Genomic DNA, 24,232 nt, shown 5'->3' with positions numbered 1-24,232 from the left:
ACTATATTACACGTGCACCGGCACACAGCAAATAACGCATGCAGGGCAGAATTAGGCAAATATCCTCTAATCATAAAGATACAAAACAGAGCAATTACATTCTGGAAACATCCCAATCATATCATTATAAAGCCCTGCAATACCAAGAGATGAGCAAAGAAAGCAAGCCCTTCCCTCAGCTGATCCAGAGCTTCAGTCCTGATGCTTCACTAACATCTACTGATGCTCTGATCAAGCACATTGAGCAGATACAGACTCCGCGGACACAAGCTGATGATAGAGACCCCGGAGCAGAGATTGTGTTCACACTGTGATCTGAATCAGACGGAAACACAACTGCACTTCCTCACAGAATGCTCCAAATACACAGATATACAGACAGTGTTCTCTGATCAAATACAGCAGATCCATCCCACATTTAAACCAGGAGACACTACCCTATCAATAATATTACTCAATATTATATTATTCAGTAATATTACATCCATAAACAAAGATTTGCAAACTATATACCAATTGTAAATTATTCTTAATAGAGATGGAATCTTTAAAAAAGTCCTTAATGTTAATTAATAACAAAAAGAATGGAATTTTGTTCAATTTCATGGAGATGTTTTATTTATTTAGTAAAGTAATGTCCCTGCTTTGTAGTTCAAACGTAGTATTCTTTGAACATGTCTTCAGGGAAAGGAAAGAAATATCGCTCTTGTTGTTGTTTTTCTCCTTTTCTCGGTTCTCTGAGTGTTTATGGTCATGTTATAATGTAAACATCCTTTATGTGTATTTGCTAAAATTTGATGTTCATTTTTTTAATAATAATAATAATAATTTATACAGCTTATTGTTATTATGAGTGTATTGTTGTTATCTTTGTACCGGAAGCTTGTGACTCGATATTAAAACAAATAAAGCTCTACCTCTGTAAACATTTTCAAATCGCTATATGTAGAATAAATATGCCATTTATTTAAAAAAAACATTTAGTAGATATAAGTATTATATTTATTTATTGTATTTGCTTTTTTTGTAATTAAAAGTAATTACAGTTATAATAAAAAAAAACTATATATTTTGAAACAAATCAATAAATAATTAAACATATTTCAACGCATTTGTAAGTTTCCACAGCAGATATGGTTTAAAACTTGTCATAATCGAAATGCAAAACTGCGTAGAATCCATATCCTTTTGTCTTGCAAAAAGTAGTTTATTCGTTTTTAAAAATATATGTATTTATTTATTTGCGCGATGATATTTCAGCGCTGGTTCTGCGCATCTACGACGCTCTCGAGTCACTTCTGCGCCTGAGTGCGCAGTTCCTCGCATTTACGACACTCTTGACGCGTCCGCGTTGAGCTACGCCGGAAGTGACCGGCGGCGTCGCGCTAGCAGTTCGCGCTAACCGGACCGGGACCGGCGGAACCGACACCGGAGCCGAAACGTCAGGATTCCACCGGACCGAGCGGACAGATCGCGCATCTTCTCCTGATCTGGAGTCTGTCTGCAGCTGGCGGGTGAGTGAACGTTACGCGGCTGGAAGGTTAAACGATCAAACAAACAGCGAAGCGGATCGGGATTCGAACCCTCAGCCGTTCACACCGGCCCTGAGACCCCTGACAGACCACCGGTGACAGACACCTGCGGGATACAGCGTTATTATCCAGCTTTCAGTAGCATGACATCTCTTCTTAAGATTAATCAGATCGAAATATCATAATACTGACTGATTCAAATAAACAAACACCGCGGTATTTATAAGACACTTCGAGGAATACCACGGTATTTATAAGACACTTCGAGGAATACCACGGTATTTATAAGACACTTTGAAGAATACCACGGTATTTATGTTATAATCACTGTAAATGACTGATGTTTGTTATTGAATTGTCTGTGGTATTACTCTGATTTTTATTTGATGTGGCGTTTTCCGAAATGTTAATTTAATGTAATTTAAGTGTTTAGAATATTGTCCTGAATGTTTGATGATAATTTAATATTGTTTTTACAGGAAGTGCGGCGCGATCGGCCGTCGTGACGTAAGCTCGAGGGGCTTTTGTTTGGGGGCGTGGCCTGTAGGCGTCTTCGAACTCGTGATTGGTGAACAGGTAAACTGATTAGTATTTTGTGACATTGCTCACTAATTTTTTCAGTTATAAATGAACTTTGATCTGTTTGCAGGTGTCCAGCCATCCTGCTGTGGCTCTGCAGGCGCGCAGTGGGCGGAGTCAGGCTCAGACTCGGGCTGTGATTGGCTGAGAGTGATGATTGGGCGGCGGGGGGGCGGGGTTGTGGTCCGCGAGCGGGCGCGGGGCATGGATTCGTCGTGCTGGTTCGCACCCGGCGCATTGCGACGTTTGTTCAAGCTGCCGGCGCCGGTTCTGTCACGGCACCAGCTGAAGCGTCTGGAGGAGCATCGCTACAGCAGCTCGGGACGCTCGCTGCTCGAACCCGTCATGCAGCGCTACTGGGAGTGGCTGGTGCATAGGATGCCGCCCTGGCTCGCGCCCAACCTCATCACCATCGTTGGTTTGGCGACGAACATCTTCACCACGCTGGTGCTAGTGTATTACTGCCCGACCGCCACCGAACAGGTACCGCACAATCGTACTGTCGTAAAAAACCCGGTAAATTCGTACAACAATCTCATTTATTCACGTGTTTAGGCTCCTCTCTGGGCGTATCTCCTGTGCGCGGTGGGTCTGTTCGTCTATCAGTCGCTGGACGCCATCGATGGGAAACAGGCGCGACGCACTAACAGCAGTTCACCACTGGGGGAGCTGTTCGACCACGGCTGCGATTCGCTCTCCACAGGTGAGCATCACACACCGCTTGCACGGGATGCGCTGTTGCGCAGTATGTTTTAACTGTTATTTTCCACGTCGAGATGTTTTTGCGCATTTTTAAGTTGTCGTGTTGCCATTAATATCTTTTATTATTTCTTTACATCTTTTATTAAATTTTTTGCGTATACAAAATCTTATATTATTTTCATATCTTTGCCTTTTAAATATTGTGGTATATCAAAAATAATAATATAAATGTAATGTACATTATGTTATTTATAATTTATATGTATATAATGTCCAATAAACATATGCAATGCTACATATACATATAAAATATATATTTACATTTCTATAATAAAATAGCATTTAGCAAATTATAATGTATTTCTAAAAATGTATGCAAATTATGTTATTGAATATTACTTGATGTAAATTATGATGCATGTAAATAAATTATATATTTAATATTATTAAAGAATATATTAGTGATACATTATATAATGTTATTGATGCAATAAAAGTATATAAATGTATAATTTATTATTATTATTGTTTAATTGCATATATTCAATATAATGTATATTAATAATATTACCTATAAATTGTAATACATATCCATAAATTCTCTGTATATTTAATATTATAAAATAATGTGTTCACATGATATAATATTCAATTATATAATTATATAATAATAAATCACAATGTAAATTATCATGTCATGCATAGTGCATGCATGACATGATAATTTACATTGTGATTTATTAAAATAAAGTCTAAATGTATGATATGTGTAATATATAAATTATATATTAAAAGTTTGTGTATAATTTATTAACAATGCATAAATAATAATGTATAAATTCTATAGAGTGTACATAAATTATAATATAAAACACATAAATTAGGGTTAGGTTAATATTATATTATATAGTTTATTTAACATTTATCAAATAATTAATAGTACATTACATAATATAATTTATACATTTAACAACTATATAAAGTCTATATATAATTTATTATTAATGTAAAAATTCTACATAATATACATAAATTATAATTATATTTTATTTCCCATTTATGTACTAATACTTACTAATATAATTGTTATATTTTCATAATTTAAAATGAATAAATTTAAAGTGATAAATGTATAGTAATTTTTCATTTAAATGTTAATAATTGCAAAAATGTAAATTAGAAACTATATGTACATTTTAAATGCACATTTGTATGTATAATACATGAAATTGCATATAAATTATAATACATGTCCATAAATTCTCTATATATTTAATATTTTAAAATAATGTTAATAATAAATCACATTGTAAATTATCATGCCATGCACTTAAAGTCTATATGTGTATGTATAATATATAAATTATATAATAAAAGTTTGTGTATAATTTATTAATAATGTATAATAAATGATAATGTATAAGTTCTATATAATGTACATAAATTACGATATAAAATACATTTGTATTTATAATACATGATACAAATAATGAAATCTTTTAAACTAATATATGTATTGGTGATGATAATAATGCATATATCAGTAGACTGGTATTGAAGCAGACTTGTTTGTGATGCTCAGATCAGCGTAGTGAACAGCTGTGTGTGTGTGTGTGTGTGTGTGTGTGTGTGTGCGCGCGTGTGTGTGTGTGCGCGCGCTGCAGTGTTTGTGGTGTTGGGCACGAGTCTGGCGGTGCAGCTGGGCTCTCACCCCGACTGGATGTTCTTCTGCTGTTTCTCCGGCATGTTCATGTTTTACTGCGCTCACTGGCAGACCTACGTCTCCGGCACGCTACGCTTCGGCATGTGAGTATCACACACTTCTACTCAATTCCATTCAGTGCTGGAAGGTGGAGTTTATCACTAAACGAGGAGCTCCTTCTACGATCTGGAGCTGGTTTGTTCAGGGCTGTACAGTGCACAAAAAAATCAGTCGATGTGATGAATAAATGCAGTACAGTTGACAGATTTGCATGTGTATGAGTCTGTTTACAAACCTGTTGTTCAACAAAGATACCATTTTTTGACATGCTTTTCTCCAAATTAACTTCATAACATCAGTCGAGTGTTTGAATTAACTTCCTTCTGTAACCAGACGTAGTTTCATATGATATAGGCAGAAATCATACTATTTTATATTATTATATACAGTGATAAAGATTATATATATAAGTGATAAAACATTATAAATATACTTTATTCTTATAAAACTGCCAAAGATTGCTTGAAGAACACAGATAAACCGTTTATTGTCTTAGTTTCATCAGTTAGCATTTCTCCATCTGCGTTTTATTTAGTGATAACTGGATACTTTGTCCATATTAGGGATTTCCTGGTGCGTCGTCAGTGCTATTACTTCTGCGATGCATGTGTTTCTGCGCAACAGCGCCCTCTGAATTCCAGAAGGAGTTAAACAGTTGTTACATTATGTGTGTACTCAGTAATGCTCACAACACCCTATTATGGGTAAAAATAGGAAAGATAGTACTTTTCTAAACAGGATTCTTTTTTAGTTTTTGTGTTGTTGATGCATTAGATTCCTTGAATTATCAGCATTGATATCGTTATCGCAATAAATGCCAGAAATTACCGTGATATATTTTTAAGCCCACATCGTCCATCCCTACCCAGTGCAGATTTCGCAGCAGGTTCATGATAGACAGCGATGTTTGTGAATGCGAGCACACCTGTGTCTGAGCAGGTGTAATGTTCTGTCGCTGTGCCTCGGGCAGATTTGACGTCACAGAGCTGCAGATCTGTCTCGTGTTCTTGCAGACGTTCACGGCCGCCGTCGGGCCGGCGGTTTGGAGCGTAACGGTAAATCCAGCACCGAACGGCCAATCAGACGGCTCTCTGGCTGCTAACGCCAGCAATGCACCAATCGGCTGCCTGAAACACTAATTAACCTGATTGATTCCAATCCAGAATGAGACTCAGATCAGCTGTGTGGGTGTGTGAGCATGCGTGTGCACATTTTTGTGACAAATGAGGACATAAATGTGTATAATGACACAGGTATTACAAGGAGAAGGTGATTTATGAGGACATTTCCCCATGTCCCCACTTTTCAAAAGGCTTATAAATCATACAGAGTGATTTTTTTTGAGAAAGTAAAAATGCAGATATTTTCTTGTAAGGGGTAGGGTGATAGAAAATACAGTTTGTACAGTATAAAAACCATTACGCCTATGGAGAGTCCCCACAATTCACAAAAACGTGTGTGTGAGAGAGAGTGTGTGTGAATATGTGTGTGTGTGTCGTGCCTAACGCGCGTCTGTCTCTCCTCCGCTCTGATCAGTATTGACGTGACAGAAGTGCAGATCTTCATAATTCTGCTGTATCTGCTGGCTGCTGTGGGCGGATCGGCTTTCTGGCAGTCTCCGGTAATCCAGCTCTTTCTCACACATCTTTGATTATTATAACCGCTTCAGTCTCAAACAATCAGTGCTTCACTTCACCACATGCCTGTTATTAGCTGTTAACAAATATCAGAAATAGGGATGCACAATATTAACGGATTGATATCAGAATCGGCCGATAATGGCTTTAAATGTAAATATCGGCATCGGCCCGATATGAAACATTATGCCGATATGTCTTGCCGATAGGAGGAATACGTTAACTCACATGTGCTCAGGGTCTGCTAGTGATTAGAGCACGTCAGCAATGTGTTAATTCCGTAGGGGGCGCTGTTGGCCTACTTCTAATAAAATGAAAGCAAAATACACAAATAACATTTAGACTGTTTCTGAATTTTGAAGTTAGATTTTCTGAATTTTTACCACTCTTTTGCTTTAGACCATCTACAAATGTTAAATCTTAAAATAAAACTACTGCATCGTTCTGAAAAAAAATGCAACAATTGATATATAGTTTATTTATAGTCATTTTCAAAGCTTCAGCTGTCATTATAAAAGAACTTCATTATTGTTTATTTCATTCTAACAAATAAGTTCTTGTTAAAAACTAGCCAAAAGTAAAAATAACTTGCTTATATTTCTGCACAGGAGAGACTTGGTGTTGTTTCCAAACAAAAGGAAATATATCGGCTATCGGACAAAATGAGTTGGAAAATATCGGGATATCGGATATCGGCAAAAATCCAATATGGTGCATCCCTAATTAGAAGATTTTAACAATATTTTCATGCATTTGCCTTGTAAACAATGTGTATTTAAAAATAATTGGTTACAATATAAATAGGTACATTTATAAAATAATTTTGTTTACATAATACTGTATAATTTATATACATATTATAAAATATATGTTTGCATTTTTAAAAATATTTTATCATAATGTAATGCTTTGTAGTTTAATTTGAATAATGTGTAATTTGTCATTTAAACAATAGATCTAATTAAAAAAATTCAATATTTTATTGTATTATTAAATAAGTATAATAATTTAAATTAAATATAATGTATGTACACAAATTATATATATATATATATATATATATATATATATTTAATTTATATTACTTGTATATAAAGTTATTTAGCTATAAATAAGTTCTATATATATAAATTTAACAGTAAAATGATCAATATTATTATTATTAAGACATTGCTTCATGTAAATTTCACATTAAAAAGTATATTAATGTTTGTTATTAATGCATAAATTCTATATGAAAATATACATATATACATATAATATGTACATAAATTCTGTATATACTTATTTAATATTGTAAAGCAATATAATAAGATTTTGAATATTTTTTTAAAGAAATCTCTTCTACTGACCAAGCCTACATTTATTTTATATTGTGAAATATTTTTACTATTTAAAATAACAGCTTTCTAGTTAAATATATTTTAAAATGTAATTTATTCCTGTGATCAAAGCTGAATTTTCTAAATTATATATGTGTGTGTATACATTATTATTATAGTATAATATATTAATAATACATAATGTAAATGATAGATTAAAACAATAAATATATTTTAAATATTGTTAAAATGTATTAAAAATATAACAATTTAAAAAATTTATTATATCAATGGTAATAGTCCTAAAAATGTATGTTATTACATATGTATGTGTTTGAATGAAACTGTTTCTCTCTCTCTCACATTCGACAGATTCCCGTAATAAACATCCAAGTGAAAATAATTCCAGCACTTTGCACATTTATTGCGGTGGTTTTCTCGTGTACCAGTTACTTCAGAGTCATATTTACAGGCGGCGTGGGCAAAAACGGATCCACTATAGCGGTACGTACGCCACCTCCAGTATATAATAGACAAACGTTATTATATATATATATTGTGTCTCTCTCTCAACGATATACACCTGTGTGTGTTTCAGGGTACGAGCGTGTTATCGCCTGTGCTGCACATCGGCTCTGTTATCGTCCTCGCTATGATGATTTATAAGAAATCAGCCGTCCAGCTGTTCCAGAAACACCCCTGTCTGTATATTCTGGCCTTCGGCTTCGTTTCGGCCAAAATCACCAATAAACTAGTGGTGAGTAAAGACTCTAGCCGGCACGGCCTTCGTTTCTGACGCGTATCTGAGCCGCTGTTTGTCTCGTCAGGTGGCTCACATGACGAAGAGCGAGATGCATCTTCACGACGCAGCGTTTCTGGGTCCCGGCCTGCTGTTTCTCGATCAGTATTTCAACAGCTTCATCGACGAGTATCTGGTGTTATGGATTTCTCTGGTGAGATCACGTCACCTCAGAGTCACGCTAAAGTCACGTATTACAGCTCATAACTGTGCTGTTTGTTTTGACCAGATTCCACCATTTGCTGCTTGTTTTTACCAGTCTGTCTTTGCTTTTTGTTGTGATCAGATTCTGTCTCTGCTCGATCTGGTGCGCTACTGCGTGAGCGTCTGCAACGAGATCGCGTCTCACCTGCACATCTGCGTCTTCAAGATCAAGCCACAGAGCATAGCGGCGGCCGTCGAGTGACCACTGACAAACGGTTTCATCTTCCTGCACTTTCAGCCTCATACTAAACCAGAGCCAATGCATCCTGATTTACACCATTCTGCGCTTCGACTGAAGGAAGAATTAAAGAAGATATGAAAATGTGCTCAAATTGTTCATCAGATTTGGAGAAATGTTTTGCAGTGAATGGGTGCCGTCAGAATAAGAGTCCAAACAGCTGATAAAAACATCACAGAAATCCACAAGTAATCTTATAATCCAATTAAATCCATCATTAAGGTATCATACTAAAATACGAGTACAAAATCCATAATAACGCCATAAAAAGTCTGAGTCAGGAGAGAAATCTGCACAGATCTTTGGTCTTCTCCAGATGTTAACTGATGGACTGGAGTGGTGTGGATTATTGTGATGTTTTTATCAGACTCTCATTCTGACGGCACCCATTCACTGCAGAGCATCCATTGCTGAGACACTGATGCAGAGACACATTTATACAAACCTGATGAAGAAAGATCTTTGGTTGAACGATTCCTTTAACGCAGTTTCTTCTTTTCCATCGAATGAATAAATGAACAAACTAACGAGTGAGCGAACTTCCGAAAGGTCACGTTTCTTTAGGTCATTATTTTAATGTTTCTCGCTCTGGATTACCCATGATGCATTGGGGCCATCGGGGTCTGTATTATAGTTTTAACGACTCGTTCTCACGTGTTAAAAATTGGATTAAAGGAGTCAGATCAATGATGATTTTGTGGCTGCTAATAATGATTTCCTATTACTTGTTTACGTGCATCTGTATTTTGTGTTTTGTGAAATAATCAGGCGCTCATCACTCCGTTTCATCGTCAGCTCGTTTACGGTTTTGTTTGGTTTTAGATGGAAAGCACTTAATTTATTGGTTCGTTCCCGAATGAAATCACAGTCTTTAGCTGATTTGTGTTGAGTTTTCTTTCGTTTAGATTGTCGTGTCTCACGCTGTGCCTGATGGGTCAATCTCACAATGTCATGTTTCGCACTAAAATTTAAAGAAAAACATAAGGAAATATATCTTGAAGGACAATAAAATCTATTTTCAAGCACATTATTTTAACGACAATTTAAATACAGTATTTTTTGTAGCATTACAATCAGTATAAATATAATTTAATACAAAAATACTGCCATTATGTGCTTAATATTTACAGTTTTTTTGTGATTAAGAAATAATAGTAGTCCTAAAATGCACTTCTAAATATAATTTCTTATTTCTTTTGATTTAGGGCCGAAATATGACAAATGTGTTGAGATTCACCCTGTTTTGCTTTGCTTCATTATGTCTGAAATCTTCAGACGTTAAAATCCAAAATGCCAAGAATCGGTTTCAGAAAGTTCGAAGACATTTTAACGTAGTTAAAGGTGTCGTCTTTGTCTTTCCTGTGGCGTCGCCAACTTCCTGAATAATGTGCGCCAGATTTTGAGCTGAAGTTGTAAATATAATTTTCTTCTAATGCTCACTAAAGTTCGTTACTGATGACGTTTATTCCCAAAGTTTCTCTAGTGAATCGATCTGTTAATCACCGTTGACAAGTGTTAAGTATTTCACACACATGAACCGTTGCCTTAAATATAAAGTTTTGACATTTGCATGCCGTTTTGCTTGTTTTCCCGAATTCTTTATTTCTAAACATCCCTCTCAGGCGATTCATATAATATAAAAATAAACGAATAAATAAAGCTGTAATAAATGGTAGTTTGTAGAAACAGCTCAATGCTGCCACCTAGAAAAAAAAAGTTGAAGTCGTTTGCAGTATGAACGTTTGTCTGTTCACACTTAATCATAAGCTTTGATTCGTTTCGTTAGACGTCGCTTGTTGCCAAATCCTTTCTAGGAGTTTTTCCACTTTAACGAGAGACAGCAGATTTAAGCGCTCATTAAATCTGGCAGAAACGTCCGATGATATCTTTGTTTGTTTGTTTTTTCTGTCATGACAAACGCATTTAGTCGATATTTTCAGTGATGTAAAAACTGCCTGTTTCTGACTCATAACAAACTGTTGGTTTGATTGTAACATTGCTCTGATTTTTGAATAAAAGCACCTGTAAAATAAAGATTGTTATATTTATGATAACTGGTGGTTTTTTTTGTTTGTTTGTTTTGTACTTCAGCTAAAATTTACTTACCCAAAGCTTATTGAACATGTAAATATATTGAACAAATAGGCTACAAACTTACAAAAACACAGCTGAAAGTAATAGGATCTTTACTATTGTATATTTGTACGCTTTACCCTGTTTTTTGCTCTTTTTACATTGACTATCACACTAATACAGCAATCATTTCTCAAACATTTATTATAATAGTGATAAACTGAACATTTACTTCAATGTATGAAAGTTTCCATGTACTCGTATATCAACTTTAAATAAAGAAAAGACAGATTTAGAGCCAGGTTTATGTACATTAAATCACAAATTAAGTTATATAAAGTTCCCATATTCAATAACATTTAAATAAATCTGAATGTGTCTGTGCGGGTATTACCGTATAATCGCGTTGAGGGGGATTTTTCCCGCGCTGGCGTCCCGCCGAGCAACTCCACATCCGGGCGTTTCCCGCGGGTCTCGTGAGTTTAGTCGGAAATGAGCAGCGAGACACGGAAGATAAACAGCACTAAATCTGAGCATTAAACTAATAAAAGCATATACAAACATTACAGAATGAAAGAGTCATCCTGTGGAGATTTAAAATGCCTGTTTAGACTGAGGGACGATCGTCTGTTTGATTGACAGGTAACTTTCCTCTTGATATGATCTTAATATTATTTTTAAATCTGACTTTATCATTACATACAGATCTGACAGAAGCAATAATACAACATAACTCGCGCTTTAAAATAATCATCTGTTTGGAATAGAAAGTGAAACTAAAGAAATATGTGTTGCTTCATTAGATTGAGTTCCACTTTTATTTATTCTTAAAATCTCTCAAAATACTTGAACAATTTAAGCACGAAGCATTATAAAATATCCTTACAATGCAAATACCATGGTACTCACTGATTACCATGCCTTACGGTAATTAGCCGTGGTTTTACTGTAGTAAAAGTGTAGTAACCATGGTTTTTGGCGTATTTATCACCATTTGTATAATAAATACTATGATTAAACTATGGTTAGTGTAGCAAAATATGGTTAATTTGTAGTAAAGTCATGGTTAATTTGTAGTAAAGCCATGGTTAATTTGTAGTAAAGCCATGGTTAATTTGTGGTAAAATCATGGTTAATTTGTAGTAAAGCCATGGTTAATTTGTAGTAAAGCCATGGTTAATTTGTGGTAAAATCATGGTTCATTTGTGGTAAAACCATGGTTCATTTGTAGTAAAACCATGGTTAATTTGTGGTAAAGCCATGGTTAATTTGTGGTAAAATCATGGTTAATTTGTGGTAAAATCATGGTTAATTTGTAGTAAAACCATGGTTAATTTGTAGTAAAACCATGGTTAATTTGTAGTAAAACCATGGTTAATTTGTAGTAAAACCATGGTTAATTTGTGGTAAAGCCATGGTTAATTTGTGGTAAAATCATGGTTAATTTGTGGTAAAATCATGGTTCATTTGTAGTAAAACCATGGTTCATTTGTAGTAAAACCATGGTTAATTTGTGGTAAAGCCATGGTTAATTTGTGGTAAAATCATGGTTAATTTGTGGTAAAATCATGGTTAATTTGTAGTAAAACCATGGTTAATTTGTAGTAAAACCATGGTTAATTTGTAGTAAAACCATGGTTAATTTGTGGTTACCATGGTTAATTTGTGGTAAAACCATGGTTCATTTGTGGTAAAACCATGGTTAATTTGTGGCAAAATCATGGTTAATTTGTAGTAAAACCATGGTTAATTTGTGGTAAAACCATGGTTAATTTGTGGCAAAATCATGGTTAATTTGTGGTAAAGCCATGGTTCATTTGTGGTAAAACCATGGTTCATTTGTGGCAAAATCATGGTTAATTTGTGGTAAAACCATGGTTCATTTGTGGCAAAATCATGGTTAATTTGTGGTAAAACCATGGTTAATTTGTGGTAAAACCATGGTTAATTTGTGGTAAAACCATGGTTAATTTGTAGTAAAATCATGGTTAATTTGTGGTAAAATCATGGTTAATTTGTAGTAAAACCATGGTTAATTTGTGGTAAAACCATGGTTCATTTGTGGCAAAATCATGGTTAATTTGTGGTAAAACCATGGTTCATTTGTGGCAAAATCATGGTTAATTTGTGGTAAAACCATGGTTAATTTGTGGTAAAACCATGGTTAATTTGTAGTAAAATCATGGTTAATTTGTAGTAAAACCATGGTTAATTTGTGGTAAAACCATGGTTAATTTGTGGTAAAACCATGGTTAATTTGTAGTAAAATCATGGATAATTTGTGGTAAAATCATGGTTAATTTGTAGTAAAACCATGGTTAATTTGTGGTAAAACCATGGTTCATTTGTGGTAAAACCATGGTTAATTTGTAGTAAAACCATGGTTAATTTGTAGTAAAATCATGGTTAATTTGTGGTAAAACCATGGTTAATTTGTGGCAAAATCATGGTTAATTTGTGGTAAAACCATGGTTCATTTGTGGCAAAATCATGGTTAATTTGTGGTAAAACCATGGTTAATTTGTAGTAAAATCATGGTTAATTTGTGGTAAAATCATGGTTAATTTGTAGTAAAACCATGGTTCATTTGTGGTAAAACCATGGTTCATTTGTGGTAAAACCATGGTTCATTTGTGGTAAAATCATGGTTAATTTGTAGTAAAACCATGGTTAATTTGTAGTAAAATCATGGTTAATTTGTGGTAAAACCATGGTTCATTTGTGGTAAAACAAATTATTATTATTGTGGTATTTTATCGGTTATTCAAACGTTAAAGGAACATTCTCTTTAGTAATTTTCAAACATTATGGGAACGTTACTTCCGAATGTTCTGAAACAAGTATATTAACATTTAATAAGTGATCTAAAATGTTCAGGAAAGTAATGTATGAAAAAAATATAAATAATGTTTTGTGTTAATGTTTTGAGAACATTTTTAAACAGGAGCCAGTTGCATAAACTGTTTAGTCTTAAAAAGTTAGTCATCTATAGTTTTTTTCTTCAAGACTGGTCATAACTTTTTTAATTCAGTTATGAAAATTGGGCTTATTTGTATTGCAAAAGACAGACTGATTTCCCCTTGGCAACTGCCAGTTGGTCAAACTAGCTCTTAAGCTTACGCAACTGTTCCATAAAACAAGTTTACCACATCAGCCAGGCTTATTTGAGTTAATCTGATTTATTGCCAGTTGATTTAAGTCAGACTAACTGAAATAAGCCTGGTTTATGTGGTAAACTTGTTTTATGGAACAGGTCCCAGATAATGTTACTAGAAGAATGTGTTCATAGCATTGAGAGAACATACCAGAATGATCCCTATTAGCTGGGTTCCTCTAGTTTCAGTGTATGCATGGTTTTATTAACACTTTGTGAAGCTGCTAACAGCAGAAGTGAAAAGCAGAACTCACCCATGATGCTCTGCTGCGGTGAGAAGAGGAAGCGCGGCTGACTGATCATATTTGGCGTGTTTTAGGCGTCATGTGGTGGTTTCAGGAGGGTTTGTGCGTCTTACCCGTGGCGCTGGTCATCTGGACCGCTGCCACCTTCATCTTCGCTTATATCACGGCCGTCATCTTGAGACACGTGGACCCGCTGGTGCCCTACATCAGGTGAGCACAGACCGGTGTCATCACGTGACGGCGTGACCTCTGACCTCTGAATGACCTTTGTTTTGTACTTACAGTGACACGGGGACGGTCGCGCCGGAGAGATGCGTGTTTGGACTCATGCTCAATGTGTCTGCGTTTTTAGGTACTGAATGACCTCTGACCCTAATTATGACCCCTAACACTACACTGACACAAAAATATGATTATGAATCGAAACCATTAAAGTAATACATCTAGCTATACAGTCAAAGCCAAATTTATTCAGACATTTTTCACATTATTTATTCGCTGTAGTTTAGAAAATATGGCAAGAACTCATTGATCTTGATAATGTCAGGCAACTGATAGAAAGGTATGTATTGAATTGAATAGCTGTCAGATGTTAAATTTAAGAACACAATTAGATAAGACTAATTTAGCTCAACCAATCACCAAGCAATGCTTCATTGTGTTCAGTCTGTGGTGTGAAAAAGCTCACTTTAGCAATTAAAGACAAAACATGATCAGCTCTAAGTGTCTGAATAATTTCCCAATTTAACTGGTATATGTCGTCACAGTTTACGTTATTTTGCTATCCTCGCTTACGTAAATGAACTGTGGCGTCCTGCACCCACTGGTAAAATAAAATAAATAAATTATAGCTGGTGTCTGAATCATTTTTGGTTTGACTGTATGCTAATGCTAACATGCGAAGAGTACGGGAAGGGGGTGTGTTGCATCAAGACACAGTTATGATGTGGTAGGGTGTGACCTTTAACCCAGTTTCAGTGATGTAATGTTGCATGTCTCCTGCAGGTGTCGCTACTATGTACGTGCGCTATAAGCAGCTTCATGCCCTCGTGGGCATGAACGACACTCGTCTGAACCGCCTCAATCAGATTGGGTTCGTTCTGGGCTGCGGGAGCTCGCTCGGCATGTGCGTCGTCGCAAACTTCCAGGTACGTACACTGCTACGCTTCTGAGCGTAAAAACCTGTTCACACTGAAACGTTTGTTAGTCTGAATTTTGCATTCAATTTGTCCATATGCAAATCTGTCGCATTGATGCATGCAAATGTTTGTGTTTTGTTCGAAACGGATGCATTAACAAATGTTAATTCAAATTTAAAAAAATTGTATCGAATCGTTGCACCAAATGTTCGCCTGTTAAATGTTCGGCATGAAAATTTGGTCCGATTTTATCATGTTTGGGTAAAAACTGCGCAAACATTATTGACATGTTTTCAAATAACTGACCATATTTTTTTATTTGCTATGTTCTTTATCGAACTACACCAAATAAAAGAGCACATGACCAAAAAAGTGCCAATTTTATTAAGTCAGCCTGTTTTCTTTGCAGCATGATAAAAAAAGAGAGATCAAACATATCTGTTGCATTGTCAGCATGGGAATGTTTGCATTGGTCTGAGCAGCTGTTCATTTGAATTAAAATGATTATTGCAATTAAGAGTCACACAAATGTTTGCATGTTTGTGTATAAAGATGATGTGGTATGATTTTCGCATTCAGTTTGTCTGTTCGGACCAATGCGGAAAAAAAAACGTTGCATTGTCACATTGGTCGTTCGTTCAAACTGTTTATCGCACAACATTTTTGCATCAAATGTTGCCATGAATTTATTTTAGTTATTCTTGCATTCGATTTGTCCGTTCAGACCGATGCACAAACAAAATTTGCATTGTTGGCATGTGAATGTTTTTTTTTGCACTGGATTTGCATAAAAAAATCAGTCTGATATTTGCATTTGATTTGTCGCTTCACCGGTGTACAAAAAAGTTGCATATGTCAGTCTAAACAGGCTGATTTACAGCCATTCATTTCAATTAAAATGTTTATTGCACCAAATCTTCACTCACAGCATTAAGTGTGTGCCGTGTCTTTCCCAGAAAACCACTCTGTTTGCGATGCATCTGGTGGGCGCCATCCTGACGTTCGGCGTGGGCGCTCTATACATCCTGGTCCAGACGCTGCTGTCGCACCTCATGCAGCCGCACATCCACAGCAAAACCATGTTCTGGACGCGGCTGAGTGTCTGCATCTGGACCTTCGCCAGCATCATCTCCAGTATCCTTTAAAGGCATAGTTCACCCAAAACTCTGCCATTAATTACTCTCCCTCATGTCGTTCCAAACCCGTGAGACCTTCGTTCATCTTCAGAACACAAATTAAGATATTTCTGATGAAATCCGAGAGCTCTCTGATCCTCCATAGAGAGCAATGATATTACCACGATCAAGGCACAGAAACGTAGCATGGACTTCGTTAAAATAGGCCATGTGACATCAGTGGTCGAACCGTAATTTTACGAAGCTACGTAAATACTTGTTGTGCGCAAAGAAAACAATAATAACTAATGCTGTCAAACGATTAATCGCGATTAATCGCATCCAAAATAAAAGTTTTTGTTTACATAATGTGTGTGTGCACTGTGTATATATATATAAATACACACACATACATGTATATATTTAACAAAAATGTTAAGTTTGTATATTAAATATTTATATATAATAAAAATGATATAAATATATACATGCAACTATTTTCAAAATATATACTGCATGCGTGTGTGTATTTATATAGACAAAATAAATATACACAGAACACGCACACATACAGTTGAAGTCAAAACTTTACATACACCGTGCAGAATCGGCAAAATGTTCATTATTTTACCAAAATAAGAGATCAAACTAAATGCATGTTATTGTTTATTTAGTACTGACCTGAGTAAGATATTTCACATAAAAGATGTTTACATATAGTCCACAAGAGAAAATAATAGCCGAATTGATAAAAATGACCCCGTTCAAAAGTTTACACCCCCTTGATTCTTAATACTGTGTTGTTCCCTGAACGATCCACAGCTGTGTTTATTTGTTTAGTGATAGTTGTTCATGAGTCCCTTGTTTGCTCTGAACAGTTAAACTGTCTGCTGTTCTTCAGAAAAATCCCCCAGCTCCCACAAATTCTTTGGTTTTCCAGCATTTTTGTGTATTTGAACAGAGAGCTCTCGGATTTCATCAAATATATCTTAATTTATGTTCCGAAGGTCTTATATGTTTGGGTGAACTAAGTGTTTAAACAGGCTTTAGCGTTGAGCGTTGTTTAGCGCTGCGGTTGCTCCTTGATTCGCTCAGTGTTCGTGTCGTCGGTCATCATGTACAGCACTCTGTCAGGAACCGAGGTCAACCAGAAGCTGCACTGGACGCCTGGAGAACCGGTGAGAGTGGTGTTTCACTGCAAGGATTGTGTGTTGAGCGAGTCTCTGAGTGCGCTGTTTGTTCTTCAGGGTTTCACGCCGCACATCATCAGCACCATCTCTGAGTGGTCTGTCGCGCTGTCCTTCATCAGCTTCTTCTTCACCTACATACGAGACTTCAAGGTAAAGCGTATAAACCTGTCGAGTGTGTCTCCAGAGCTGGGTAGATTGCTTCTTACTGATTGTAATGACTGTAAATGTGATACTTAATAATTCAAATATGTATTTTAAAATCTCAGGAGTACTTCAAGTAAAAGTATTCGGTGAAAGAGGATCAGATGAGAAAAAAATTGTGCATTTTAAAGTGTTTGAAAAGACAAAAGCCTTCAAAAGACATAGAAATACATGGTTAAATAACCTACACTGAAAAAGAGGAATTGGGAGAATCTATAAATTATGAATGATTCATTGCATTTGTTTAAATATGTATGTAATCCATAAAAAAGCAACACTAATCTAAATTAGGAGTATTTGAACTCTTTCCCCGCCCCGGGTTTCTGTGTTCTTGCTGTTATACGCTAGGGGGCGCTATCACACATCTCCTGAATGAGTCTAGAAACACTCGATTAAAAACACAGACCAGGAAGACACAGAAACCAGCGATCTAAGCACATGCATATGAAAAATAATGCGCATATAAATGAAAACTGTGTAATGTTTCAGAGTGAGATGTGGATCCAGAAAGTGTTAAAGGCCTGTGAAGCTTTGAGATACTGATGGAAGACATCTACTGCATCTTTGCTCTGATAATATTACTGAATATCATCCAGATGGAGTATTGGATAAAAATGAGATTTTCTCAGCTTTTGCTCAAAAAAACTTTTTTCATCAAAAAAATGCTTGAAGCTAGAATAAAACAGATGTTTTAGTTTGAAAGTAGAGAGTCTGATCTTTTATTTTGATGTATTGCATGTTCAGATATTCATACAACAAAATATTCTGGGGGCCATCATGAAATTTGAGTGAAAATCAGCAAAAACGCTGGCGGGGAAAAGTTTGAATGTAATTACAAGTGCTTCATTTATTGTAAATCTGATAATGTAATACCTGGATTGCCTCAGTTACCCAGCTCTGCGTGTCTCTCACACTCGAGTGTGTTTCTGTCTGCAGAAGATCAACCTGCGAGCGGAGGCGGAGCTCCAGAGCGAACACCTGTACGATTCACACCACTCCCGTCCCTCCGAGACGTCTCCGCTGCTCGCCGGCAGCATCTGACGAGGAGAAGACGCTCCAGACGAGGCGTAGAGACTGTGAAGCTCCAGCAGAGGGCAGCAACACTCAGGGTCACAGGCAGAAACACTCCACTGACCGCCTAGAGCTCTGGAAACTTCATACTAACATTTAGACAACGTTTGTACAACATTCACACAACCCTCTGATACGATGCTCTAACTATTGCGTTTGCATCAGTGATTTTAATCTAATACAGCAGGGGCCTGTTTCATAAAACAAGTTTACCAAATAAGCCAGGTTTATTTGAGTTAGTCTAATTTATTAACAGTTGATTTGGTTCTAAACAAGTCAGACTAACTGAAATAAGCCTGGATTATTTGGTGAAACATATGTTACACTTCTTGGTTTGTTGGACAAGTTTTATGCTCTTCTTTTGTTTTAGACATACGCATGTTTTATACTATTGTAAACACACCTAACTTCTCTTATTATGTTATTAAAGTTGTTTATTAGTGGGTGAGTTTTATGCAAAAAGAACATTTCTGGCTCATATTGTAACAAAAAATACAATAAAATCCCCATTTATAAAATAATCAAATTAATAAAAAAATACTATTAATTAAAATCCATACAAATATTTTTAAATGATTTAAATAAAATAATTAATAATTTTTTCATGAATTTATGTTATAAATATGATTGCATGTTATGCTACATATAATGATTGCAATACTACAAACATGAGACTAAATGAGAATCACCACTGAAAACAATGATGAGTACACAAACAGGAAAATTACACTAAAGCTGTATAAGTCTAATTCTTTAATGAGGTCAAATATGAGCTGGACGTGTTTCAAATCACTCACTGAACTCTCAAACAAACATGTATCAATTTACTTCATATTTAAAACAGCATACAAATAAACAGCATTGAATACTGACGGAATGCTTGAAGTATGTTAATAAGGAGCGTAACACTGAAGGAACGTGAAGACGTCCTAAACCACCACACCTCGCACCCATCCGGCCTTCATCTTCTCCTCCTTCTTCCTCTCGTGATACTCCGACACCTTCCTGTGAAAGAACGCTACAGGAGAACGAGATTATGATCAGAAACACACATAATACAGAAGAAATCCACTCAAAACATGGGTTTCAGTGCATGCGCTTACGTATATATAAATACTCACTCATACAATCTATATTTGGAAAATATTCACATTACATTATAAATGTATTTAAAATATAAACATAACATTTTTCTTAAATACATGCATGTGTTTGTATTTATATATGCATAATAAATATACACAGTATACACACACATGTAAACAAACTTTTATTTTGGATGTGCTTAATCACAATTAATTGTTTGGCAGCTTTATTTTTAACATAAAAATGCATCGGAAAAAATATATAAGGATCATAAAAAACGAAAAATGTCATTTTTGTCCTCACAATTACTTTTTTTCCTTACAACTGCCAAATATAAATTTGCAATTCTGACTATTTTTTTTTTTCTGTTTTCCTTTTTTTTTTTTTCACCGCTGAATAAATAAATTAATAAGGTAATTACGCCTTTTAATCTCACAATTCTAGCTTTTTTTCCCCACAATTGCGACTTTTCAGAATTGCGAGTTTATTTCTTGATATCTCGAAAACTTTAAGAATTACCCCCCAAAGAAGTCAGAATTGCGATATATAAAAACAGAATTATGAGAGAAGATAAAAAAAGCTGTAATTAACTTTATAATTGCGGGAAAATATAGCGTTAAGAAGGCTGTTCTAAAACATTCTTCCATTAAAACACTATTAGTCTCATGTATTTAAATAAAGTGACATTTAAAGAACATCTTAGCTAACATAAATATGTTTTTAAGAACTTTTACAGTAAGGAAACTTTATTTCGGAATGTTGAAAAATGTCCAGGTTTTTGTTACGTTTATACGAACATTCCATTTTTTCTTGCGATATTATTATATTACTTTTTAGTTCTGAAACAAGTCAGATAATATTTTTCGCTAACGTTTTGAGAACATTGTTAAGACCCATTTAACATTTTTAAAGAACATTATTAAAAATGGTAATTTACATTACTGGAAGAACATATGTGACCCTGCAGCACAGAAGCAGTCATGAGTAACACAGGTATATCTGTAGCAATAGACAACAATACATTGTATGGATCAAAATTATACATTTCTCTTTTATGACAAAAATCATTAGGATATTAAGATCATGTTCCATGAAGATATTTAGTAAATTTCCTACTGTAAATATATAAAAACTTAATTTTTGATTAGTAATATGCATTGCTAAGAACTTCATTTGAACAACTTTAAAGGAGATTTTCTCAATATTTAGATTTTTTTGCTCCCTCAGATTCCAGATTTTCTAATAGTTGTATCTCAGACAAATATTGTCCTATCATAACAAACCATACATCAATGGAAAGATTATTTATTCAACTTTTAGATAACGTATAAATCTCAATTTCACAAAACTGACCCTTATGACTGGTTTTGTGCTCCAGGGTCACATATTTTCGTAACTTCGCCAGAACATTTGCCAAAGTTCAGAGAACGTTCCCTGTTGGCTGAGATGATGTAGCCTAAAAGCACATGATTTCAGTCAAAAGAGTCTTAATTTGGGTTCCATAAAGTAACAGAAAAGCTCCAACATCAATGTCAGCATAGATGTGTTTGAGGAAGCTCTTATTTTGAGGATACAGGTTTGGCTTTCTACATGCTCTGTAAACAGTAAAACATGCTCTGCTTCTGACTGGAAGCGTTAGTTTGAGCTTCTTAGGTGTTTTTATGAGTGTGTGTTTGTACCATTCGGGTTGGGCTGCGTTTCCTCTTCCTGAATGAACAGATCAAACATCTGCGTCTGGATGAAGAGCTTGACGAAGTCGAGGTGTGACTTGTGCTCCACGGCCTTCAGGAAGCTCTTCTTGTGGAACTGGAGTGAGTTCCCGCTCCTCCTGATGTGCTGCGAGAAGTGACCCACGCTCCGGATGAAGACGCACAGGAAGGCCTCCGACACCAGCCGGTTGAGCTCCTCCGTCGCTGCCAGGACACACAACAACAGGAAGTTGAGCGGCACTCTTACAGGAAGTCGTTAGCGTGGTAATCAGACTGAACTCACGGGCGCGTTTGCGTGCGGACAGTCGGGTCAGCAGCTCCTCCTTCAGTTTAGCGGGCAGCAGCGACTCCTCGTCTCCTATCTGAAACCACATGCTCGTTACTGGGAGATTAGGAGGTTGCTATGTGGTTGCTAGGGTAGTAACTCAGTTTGAGTTATTTCTATAGTCATTATTTTTATTTTTTAAATGCTTAATATTTTTTATATTTATTTAAATCTTATTAATAAGTATAAATAGTCTAAAACATATGATAAACATTATACATTAATTTTATTATTACATATCAAGCTTTATATTAATCATTCTAACTAATAAATCCTATAAAAATTTAAAATAATTATCAAATATTATATTTTACATAACATTACTATTTCATTATATCTAAAATATTTATTAGGTAAATATAATCATGATTAAATATTCATAATATATATTAAATGTTATATTATTTTTTCATATTTTATTAGATTTGATATCAGTATTAAATATTTCTAATATGAATATTTTATATTTAACAGTTAAACAATTGATTATTATAAGTATAAATATAACTAATAATTATTAAAAATAAAACTAGTAATTCCTTTCCAATATTCAGTTGTGAAATATAAAAATGTTTTCCACTTTAAATATGTTCTTTTTAATCATAATTATTAAATACTATATATATATATATAAATTCAATAGTTAAGTTTTTAAATCTTAATATTCCTCGTCTCCCATCTGAAATCACATTATCGTTAGGATTGTAATTGATTACATGTAATCTGGATTATGTAATCAAATTACAAAAATTATTAGATTACATTACATTTTAAAATGCTCGTGATCAGATTACAGTAACTTTATGGATTACATATTATTCACACAATGGTAGTAAATTATTCATGATTACTTTTCATTTAATGATCCTCTCTAAAATCCTACTGTGTGTCATGCCACTTCTATTTTTAGTGTTTAAATTAGTTTTATTTGACATTTTTATGATTTATTGAATTATTATCTTTTTATCAACTCAATCAAACCCACTGTAGTTCTTGCATTAAGACCAGTTTGGGAAATCCTGGTCATGTTTAATGCACTTTATGGCGTTGATATCAAAAAATGAACTGTTTTCTTTCTTTTTGCTCTTCATATTAATATGGTATGTTTAATGGTCAATTTAAAACTAAAGTGATCAGATTACATGACCTAATATGAGTATCCTAGATTATATTACTACAGCTCTCCTCTTGTAATCAGTAACGGTTCTGGGTCATTAGTGCACTTCTGTGTGGATGAAGCAACGAGCAAACAGTGACGAGACTCATGTGAAACTTAATGAGAGTAAATGAAATCAAAGCACCTGTGTGTGTGTGTGTGTGTGTGTGTGTGTGTGAGAGACTCACTCTGGTGATGAATTTAGTTTCTGCTCCAGGCGACAGATCAACAATCATCAGCTGAGAGACACAAACACAGAATCATCAGCATGTTCAGTAAACACATTGTTAATAACACTCATTTTCAGATTGGAGGGTGTGTGTGAGAGACTGACGTCGCTGTGGTCCGTCAGCTGCTCCAGCAGGCTCTTCTGGACCCCCAGCAGGTACGGCGTCGGTGCGGCGCACACGTCGATCAGAACCGTAGGAACGATTGATATGAACGTGTGCTGCCACATGAACGGATACAGCAGAGCAGCTACAGCGTGAAGAACCTGCGACAGAGTGCTGAACACACACACAAAGTGCTTATAAAATTAAATGTTTCAGTTATAAATATTTCCTTTATTATTATAATTACTAAATATTATAAAGTGCATACAAAAATGTAATTATATTAAATATTCATATAAAATATCAGATATTTTATGTACATTATTTTATTATGAATATTTTCATATTTATAATATTTAAGAACTGTAAATATAAAAAATATTTAACATGATTAATATTGTTATAAAATAATAAAAAAATCCATTAAAATGTATATATTTTTAATTATCAATAAAATAAATAAATATCTATATATATATATTCAACTTTATGTAATAAATATTACATAGTAAATATTTTTTATTTTGTAAATGCTATTGTATCGAATATGTATATTTTATTTTAAATATTATCAGTAAGTATAAACTGTCTACTGAATAATTATTTAAAACTTGATAAACTAATGTTTTCATTATATATTAAAAGGATCATGGGCTGAGAA

At 34.7% G+C, this 24,232-nt stretch overlaps 3 protein-coding genes across 9 annotated transcripts in view; 2 read left to right on the top strand and 1 right to left on the bottom strand.

The window, feature by feature from the left end:
* Nucleotides 1-1,336: 1,336 nt before the first annotated feature.
* cept1b (choline/ethanolamine phosphotransferase 1b) lies at nt 1,337-10,827 on the top strand. The gene is made up of 10 exons (XM_079426100.1): nt 1,337-1,514; nt 2,012-2,108; nt 2,182-2,594; nt 2,667-2,814; nt 4,478-4,619; nt 6,112-6,196; nt 7,907-8,038; nt 8,133-8,291; nt 8,362-8,487; nt 8,620-10,827. Exons 3-10 carry the CDS (start codon nt 2,265-2,267, stop codon nt 8,737-8,739), a joined length of 1,242 nt encoding a protein of 413 aa, XP_079282226.1. The 5' UTR covers nt 1,337-1,514; nt 2,012-2,108; nt 2,182-2,264; the 3' UTR covers nt 8,740-10,827.
* Nucleotides 10,828-11,277: 450 nt separating this feature from the next.
* On the top strand, nt 11,278-19,519 carry dram2b (DNA-damage regulated autophagy modulator 2b). Of its 6 annotated transcripts, none has more exons than XR_013784628.1 (9): nt 11,299-11,490; nt 14,186-14,457; nt 14,532-14,599; nt 15,253-15,395; nt 16,343-16,520; nt 17,597-17,679; nt 17,749-17,841; nt 18,829-19,188; nt 19,259-19,447. XR_013784628.1 is itself a non-coding variant. In XM_079424608.1 (8 exons), exons 2-8 carry the CDS (start codon nt 14,327-14,329, stop codon nt 18,931-18,933), a joined length of 801 nt encoding a protein of 266 aa, XP_079280734.1. In that variant the 5' UTR covers nt 11,278-11,490; nt 14,322-14,326; the 3' UTR covers nt 18,934-19,513. The 6 variants fall into 6 exon arrangements, 2 of the variants coding, with proteins under 2 accessions (XP_079280734.1, XP_079280735.1); XR_013784627.1 differs by having other exon boundaries at nt 11,318-11,490; nt 14,322-14,457; nt 18,829-19,156; nt 19,259-19,471; XR_013784629.1 differs by having other exon boundaries at nt 11,318-11,490; nt 14,322-14,457; nt 19,259-19,420.
* Nucleotides 19,520-19,698: 179 nt separating this feature from the next.
* The window catches only part of dennd2db (DENN/MADD domain containing 2Db), a 17,134-nt gene continuing 12,600 nt past the window's right edge, over nt 19,699-24,232 (bottom strand). For both annotated transcript variants that reach the window (XM_079424585.1, XM_079424586.1), the window contains exons 9-13: nt 23,574-23,745; nt 23,428-23,478; nt 22,042-22,120; nt 21,729-21,962; nt 19,699-19,981 (exon numbers count right to left, since the gene is read on the bottom strand). In XM_079424585.1, coding sequence (XP_079280711.1) covers nt 19,893-19,981; nt 21,729-21,962; nt 22,042-22,120; nt 23,428-23,478; nt 23,574-23,745 — 625 coding nt within the window. In that variant the 3' untranslated portion in view covers nt 19,699-19,892. The remainder of the gene's footprint in view (nt 19,982-21,728; nt 21,963-22,041; nt 22,121-23,427; nt 23,479-23,573; nt 23,746-24,232) is intronic.

This window comes from Barbus barbus (assembly GCF_936440315.1).
Source record: "Barbus barbus genome assembly, chromosome: 9".
NCBI classification, from domain to species: domain Eukaryota; kingdom Metazoa; phylum Chordata; class Actinopteri; order Cypriniformes; family Cyprinidae; genus Barbus; species Barbus barbus.
Note: the sequence above shows the minus strand (reverse complement) of the source record. Positions and strands in the feature narration are given on the sequence as shown.

Bases quoted from the DNA above. Each gene is read 5' to 3' on its own strand.
- cept1b (XM_079426100.1), top strand. From the start codon at position 2,265: ATGATTGGGCGGCGGGGGGGCGGGGTTGTGGTCCGCGAGCGGGCGCGG. The intron at 2,595-2,666 runs GTACCGCACAAT...TCACGTGTTTAG, and splicing joins GCCCGACCGCCACCGAACAG to GCTCCTCTCTGGGCGTATCT. The intron at 8,292-8,361 runs GTGAGTAAAGAC...TTGTCTCGTCAG, and splicing joins AAATCACCAATAAACTAGTG to GTGGCTCACATGACGAAGAG.
- dram2b (XM_079424609.1), top strand. From the start codon at position 14,327: ATGTGGTGGTTTCAGGAGGGTTTGTGCGTCTTACCCGTGGCGCTGGTC. The intron at 14,600-15,252 runs GTACTGAATGAC...TGTCTCCTGCAG, and splicing joins CAATGTGTCTGCGTTTTTAG to GTGTCGCTACTATGTACGTG. The intron at 16,521-17,596 runs GTATCCTTTAAA...TGATTCGCTCAG, and splicing joins CTTCGCCAGCATCATCTCCA to TGTTCGTGTCGTCGGTCATC.